Source organism: Rhinichthys klamathensis, unplaced genomic scaffold (genome assembly GCF_029890125.1).
Source record: "Rhinichthys klamathensis goyatoka isolate OS25496 unplaced genomic scaffold, OSU_Roscu_1.1 h1tg000501l_1, whole genome shotgun sequence".
NCBI classification, from domain to species: Eukaryota; Metazoa; Chordata; class Actinopteri; order Cypriniformes; family Leuciscidae; genus Rhinichthys; species Rhinichthys klamathensis.
This window is the reverse complement of record NW_026606982.1, coordinates 618,145-624,855: the sequence shown is the minus strand read 5'-3', so window position 1 is coordinate 624,855 and position 6,711 is coordinate 618,145. Positions and strand designations below refer to the sequence as shown.

General features: G+C 39.9%; 1 protein-coding gene across 2 annotated transcripts; it reads right to left on the bottom strand.

The window, feature by feature from the left end:
- Positions 1–2,678: 2,678 nt before the first annotated feature.
- srsf7a (serine and arginine rich splicing factor 7a) lies at positions 2,679–6,703 on the bottom strand. 2 transcript variants are annotated; one of them, XM_056237824.1, is made up of 9 exons: positions 6,624–6,703; positions 6,429–6,512; positions 4,980–5,204; positions 4,435–4,614; positions 4,290–4,358; positions 4,161–4,199; positions 3,461–3,580; positions 3,261–3,347; positions 2,679–3,173 (listed from the first exon to the last, which is right to left on the bottom strand). In XM_056237824.1, the coding sequence occupies exons 3-9, from the start codon at positions 5,195–5,197 to the stop codon at positions 3,122–3,124; spliced, it is 765 nt and encodes a 254-aa protein (XP_056093799.1). In that variant the 5' UTR covers positions 5,198–5,204; positions 6,429–6,512; positions 6,624–6,703; the 3' UTR covers positions 2,679–3,121. The 2 variants fall into 2 exon arrangements, with proteins under 2 accessions (XP_056093799.1, XP_056093800.1); XM_056237825.1 differs by lacking the exons at positions 6,429–6,512; positions 6,624–6,703 and adding an exon at positions 6,293–6,425.
- Positions 6,704–6,711: the final 8 nt, after the last annotated feature.

The following is a 6,711-nucleotide window of genomic DNA, read 5'->3' as shown; positions in this document are numbered from 1 at the left end:
CACTTTAAGCTGCCTACCTAGACAACATTTTAAGGCTGCGTAGTCGCGTTCGAATGCGTCTGGTGCACCAAAATGACGTTTATGAAAATTAGAATCAGAAAGAGCTTTATTGCCAAGTGTGCTTGCCATGGTGCTTGCTATGGTGCTTGCTCACACAAATACTTTTTGTCTGTAAATGAAACTTCCAGTGCACACATAAACAAGAAGACACTAATAACTAAATTAAAGAATAAAGAAAAGTAAATATGAATATTTACAGATATGAACATATTTACAGTTACCAGTATTATGGATAATAAATAAAAGTGAATTAACAAGATGTTGCACTAAACAGTGGGAGTATTGCACTGCGATTGGCCTCTGAAGGAAATAAACTGTTCAGGAGGGAGATGGCCTGTGGGAAGAAGCGGTTTCTGTGCCTAGATGTTCTAGTGCTCAGCGCTCTGAATCGCCAGCAGGAAGGCACCAGTTCAAATAGCTTGTGGCCAGGGTGAGTGGAGTCTGTGATGATTTTACCTGCCCTCTTCCTCACTCTGGAAGAGTACAGGTCCTTGAGCAGGGGAGTACCAACAATCCTTTCAGCAGCCCGCACTGTCTGTTGTAGTCTTCTAATGTCCGATTTGGTAGCTGAACCAAACCAGACAGTTCTAGAAGTGCATAGAACAGACTCAATTACAGCTGAGCAGAACTGTGTCAGCAGCTCCTGTGGCAGATTGAACTTCTTCAGCTGGCGAAGGAAGTACAACTTCTGCTGGGCCTTTTTCACAATAGAGTTAAAGTGTCCAACTTCAGGTCCAGAGAGATGGTGGTGCCCAGGAACCTGAATGCCACTGTGCTGTTCATGATAGTAAGGGAGGGGAGTGCTGGGGTGTTCGTCCTGAAGTCCACTATCATCTCCACTGTTTGGAGTGTGTTCAGCTCCAGGTTGTTGTGACTACACCAGATAGTGCAGACTCAAGACTGGCAGCTATACTGCTATGTTATAATATTGTAGTAAAAAAAAAAAACTGATTATATATGATTTATAGTCAGACACACTGTACACATTTTTGTAGTCATTAAAAAACCCATGGTTTCGAGGCAGCCAATACTTCAAACTAAAGGACATTTAACTTTAACTACAAAAATATTTGGTCTGTGCGAATTTGCCATGTTTCCATCCACTTTTAAATGTTTTGTTTCAGCTTGCCTAGAATATCGATCTTTGTATTTTTCCCCCATAACAGTAATAAGTGTACTACAATTCTACGTAAAATGGTTAAACAATTTGATATGATAAACTGCTTTGACTCAAGAATGGAGTGAAACCAAAACACGACTAAACAGCTTTATGTTTGAGCACTGCAAACACAGACACAAAACAAAATCAAACCTCCAGGAGAGATCCAATTCATTCAGGACATGACTAAAAGCTGTACACAAAAGCAACTAAAGGCCCAATAATTAAAAAAAACAATCCATTCTAATTTGATTTTGTAGTAATGATATAATTAATTATTTGTGCTGTAAATGAGGTCATTACAATAACAAAATTGTATATAACAGCAGAATTTCAAAATTCTCAAACAACTTTGACAGCAGCAAAAACTAATACCAGGCTAACTAAAGTAAAAAGACCTAAAACAATTGCTGAAGGCAAGTAAACAGTAAATAGCAGCAACTTACAATCAATAAAACAAATGAATAAAAAACATTATGGCTGAAAATGTGCATTTTTAATTTAAAACAGTATACTCCCTATCCCTTGAAGATTAGAGTTGAATAAAGAATTATTTAATTGTGTATGGGAGTGTGAAGAGATCTTAAAAAGTTAGAGCAGACTATGATAGATAAAATAATCAATGTTACTATTTCCTTTGAAACAACATTTTTTATATATTACATTTTTATCCTAGTAATCTTAAATTGAGAAGAGGAGAATATATGGCCTGGTTTCACAAACAGGGTTTAGATTAAGCCTTTGTTATGACTGACTCAGGGCCATAACAAAATATAGGAGACCATGCCATAAGCAAACGATGCAAATCATAAGTTTATTGTGAACCTAACACAAATTTAAACAGAACTAACAATGGGGTGTGAGTGTCAGTATCAGTAGTGTAGGGCAGGTGTTTGGATGTGTTGAGTGTGTGGGTGCAAGTTTTGAATGTAAATAAAAGACAAACTTAAATATGCATCTGTGTGAAGTCCTGGCGTCCCGAGCGAGGCGTGGACCCGGACAGGACAACAGCGTTCGAGCCTTTAGCCCCCAGACCAGAGCAGGGGGGGGAGAGTGTAAATGTGTTTTCTACAAGCTTATAGCACTTCTTTGGAAAAGTTGGAGGCACTAATTATAGGGAGATGGCATTGAATATGTCATTGGAGAAAATAACATATTAAAAGCAGGTCTAAGGCTTTTGAAGATGCTTGGAACCCCTTTATGATTTTCTTAGAAAAAGAAAACAATGGGGATATATTTTATGGGATATTATAAGATATGCAAGAAAAGTAGTATTGTTGGATGCGTCTTGTACTAGGAGGCCTAATTTATTTAGATTATCTGTATGTGAATATATGCGAGTCTTTATAACATGTTCTCTTTGTTATGTAATCTAAAAGTTAAAGCAAAAAAAAAAAAAAAAGATGAATAAAGAAACCTTAGGTCAGCAAAAAAAAAAAAAAAAAATGCACTGAAACCGTTAGGTTTGTAAAGCTTTACTTTATTAAAAAGATTGTTGCCATTTTCAATGAAAAAAAAAAACCCTTCTACAACAAACGAATCACAGCGTACTTTTCAATTCATATAATACACTGACTAAATCACAACATAGCTCATTCACCACCTTACCCACAAATCACAGGACACTGGCTCAACACTGAAATTAAAACAATGGAGCTCTTAAAAAATGTTTAGAAGTAAAGGGGATTATGAAAAAGGGAAGGGAAAAAAATACATATGAGCTGCTTGAGATGATAGTGATGTTTTTACAAGGTGGAGGAGCTTTGTCACTGAACTGTGGGGAGGAAAAAAATAAAAGCTTTGTAGCTACAGTAGAACCAGAATTGAAATCATGGGGAAGATAAAATGTATTTTAGCCCTGAGGCAAAGGTGGGGAATAGGGGTGAAGCATCAGTATTCAGATCAGTCAGCACCCGGTGTTGTACTTCTCCTTGGGCTGGCAGACCTGGAATGACTAAGAACAGACACACAGTCAGCATCTAGAGATTTTCGACCTTGAGTGACACAACTGAAATGTGCCAATGTGTACATTTGCACTTACCCGTCTTTCTTGTGACTGACCGAACGAGACCGAGATCTGGACACACTACGCTCCCTCTGTCTGGAACCAGATCGTGAACGGGAGCGACTTTAAAAGAAACAAATAAGATTTAAACTGAGATGGAATGTACAACACGTATATCTTATTTTATACATGTGAAACTGAATTAAATTAGCATGTGTAAATTGTGCATGCAGTACCTGTCTCTACGGACAGGCGTTCTGGATCTGGACCTCCGGACAGGGCTTTTTGACCTGCGTACAGGTGAACGCGAGCGCCGCACAGGGGTTCTAGATCTGGAGCGAGCCGGGGAGCCTGACCTAAAAGAAAGAGGTGAAGTTTATGAAAAATCAAAAGCCCAGAGATCAATGACAAAGTCCCCCTGTGGTAAAAATCAAGCTTTTAAATGATGTTTATATGTCTATGTGGTGTTTTTAATATGAATTAGCAATGGTGTTGACTTATGCTTTAAGACAAACCATGTGCAGAGTATTTTCTCCTTAAATGCAGTGAAAAAAAGACGAAATTGCTGGTGTTTCTGACATCACAAACTACCTTTTTAACCAATCAAGCCAACATGTGATCGTCAGAGGGGATCTCTGAGCTGGTGTGTGCGAGCGGGGACGGGGCTAATTTGCATATTCATAGAACCGCATATAAATGAGGCAAAGGTGTAGAGTTACATTCAAGCTATTTTTTCTTCAAGGTAAATGTCATTTTGGTGATCAAAGGTGGGTTAAGGAATAAAATAAATAGGGGGACTTTCAGAAAATCAAAACTTCCCATAGAAAGATTGCTTTTTCAACAGTGCTGTGGCAATTGGCAAATCAATGTTTTAAGTAGAGTTATTGCAATTAAGAGTTGTTAAAAACAGGACTGTGAAAAGATACCAAAGCTCACCTGCTTCTGCGTTTTGAGTATGAAGGTGAACGGTACTTTCTGAGAAAGGGAGGGCATGAAATCAGACTGATGCATATTGACAAAAAATAAATAAAGAATTAAAACAACTGGAACAGTGCGTGGTCTAACCTTTCATTACTACGGCTCCGAGAGCGGTAGCGGCGGCCTCGAGATCTGGACCGAGAGCGAGATGTTGATCTAAAAACAATATGAAAGTTTAACAACAACAGGCTCAAGTAGAAAGGCAATACAAATAAAACGTTTATTCATGTACCTGCTGCGTCGGCTTCGCCTCTTGCTGAAACGATAACAGTCATAGGCATAATGACCACTCTCCCCACACTGGTAACAGCGATCGTTGGGGTCAAATTGCCTGCGGCTGGGACGGCCATAACGGGACTTTCTTGACATACCAGTAGACAGCTCAACTCTGACACGGGCTCCACAAAGCACCCTGGGATATTATAGATCAGACGGTTATTTGTTTCCCTATGTCAAACAAAGGTGTGTACATATGTGATCCAGCTGTTGGGACATCCCAGACTCCCCCCTGTTAGCCTTTATTTCTGAGCCATACATTTCACCTAGATGCAGATAAAGTTCAGACAAATTAAAAACAACTGAACTCAAAAAAAGGCTACAATTAATCTGCATCTAGGAAAATGCCACAAAAGTTGGGGCCTTTGTGAGCGGAAAGAGAACAGTGAAACCGCCGACACTCACCCCTGCGGGTCTGAGCTCCCTGAAGAGGTCAGGGGGTTAAATGTGCTGCAGTAGCATCATGGCAAATGTAGGCAGGTAGAACTCAAGTTGACTCACTTTCCATCCATCCCCTTTACGGCATCCTCTGCATCTCTGGCATCCTCATACTCTACGAAGGCGAAACCTGGAGGGTTCCGGGCGACCCATACACTCCGCAATGGTCCGTAGTAACTGAAGGCCCGTTCCAGCTCACCTTTGGCTGCACCATTGCCAAGGTCTCCTACATAGACCTTACAGTCGGTGGCACGAGAGGAACTTCGGGATGAGTAAGACATCTTGCACCTGTAGTATTGACAAAGTAAAGAAATTAATTGATGCCTATTTGAGAGAGTAAAAATTTAAGGCTAATGTTTGAAGCAAAATACAAGTAATTGTTTCCCCAAATTCACTGACACTCAAATGAATGTTTTCAACCAGGGGTTCATGGACCACTGAGTGTCTCTGATGGTACTCAAAGTCTGTGGAGACTATATAAAACATAGAACACCACATTTATAACTATCAAACATTGAACTCATTCTGTTAAAGGGACAGAACACCCATAATAATAATACATTTACTTGCCTTCGTACAAGTTCCAAATCTGTATGACTTTCTTCTGCAGGACACAACCAATAATGTATAATGTATAGTATAATGTATTTTTTTCCCAAATACAACGAAGGTCAATGTCACCGAAACAGAAAGTCATACAAGTTTGTAATGACATGAGTAAATGACAATTTTCCATTAAGCATTATATAATGTGGTAAAGTAACAGTGTGCCCAGGATTGTTGTAAACTGTTAAAACACATTTCGATGTACACTACAAGTCTCTGGTTCTGTAAAGGTTGAAAACCTCTAGCTTTCTTCTAGTATAAAATACAGTGTCTAGTGTACATTGATCAACCAGTGCGCATGCAAGTGCGTTGGTCTAGAATGTAGTACAGCCATGCACTTGTTAAAAACATAGCAACTCGCGGTCAGCTGTTCCAGTATCACGTGGATGCATCTAAATTCGTTAAAGCTGAAGATGTGAGTGCTGCTGTTAGAGCTTTGTTGCTACACAATGTAAACGTATGAATTTCTCAAGGATTATGTTTTGGTTTCGTTTTCATCGCTCTGTAACACCAGTCACGTAACGAACTAACGTTACGGCCGCGATAGACCGCTCAATCATGTTTATCAACATGATATTGGAATTAACAAGACTCAAACAGCCAAACCCAAAACAGACAATAGCATAATAGCTTAGAAGCATGATAAATTTGAGAATGTAGCAAGTGGTTTGATTGTTAGCCAATTAACAAGATTAACGCCAGTAATAAGTGCGCCAGAAACGCAGGCCGCTCTTTGTTTGGCACATTTTTGAATTAAACGATACACCTACCGAAACACAAAGATCCGCCAGCTGGCAGCAACATTTAAACCACGATCTCTCGTACAAGATATATAATCGCATGTGAAAAGAATGGCCTTTGAAATAATACCAAATAAACAACACCATATACAGCACGCGGACTTACTGTGTGACTCGACGTCCTCGGTTCCGTCGTGTGAGGGCGCGTGGACGCTTCTTCTTCCGGTTGATGAAAGGCGCTCAACCAAACCTTGGCCGACAGGGGAAACCAGCTAATGACTACAAGTACAAAGTCGATACAAATCGAATTCATCTAACCGAATAAACAACGTGAGCATGTAACTCAAAACAGAGTCCTCACCAATTCTCTTATCTCATGCTCCTGACTCGCGCTCTTGGCCCGGAAGCGTCACCGGCTGAGAGCGCGGCCTTGACGACTTCTCTTACTT

Coding starts and splice junctions, on each gene's coding strand:
- srsf7a (XM_056237824.1), bottom strand. CDS start 5,197: ATGTCTTACTCATCCCGAAGTTCCTCTCGTGCCACCGACTGTAAGGTC. Junction 4,615..4,979: donor GTAAAGGGGATGGATGGAAA/GTGAGTCAACTT, acceptor ATAATATCCCAG/GGTGCTTTGTGGAGCCCGTG. Junction 3,348..3,460: donor ACGCCTGTCCGTAGAGACAG/GTACTGCATGCA, acceptor TTTCTTTTAAAG/TCGCTCCCGTTCACGATCTG.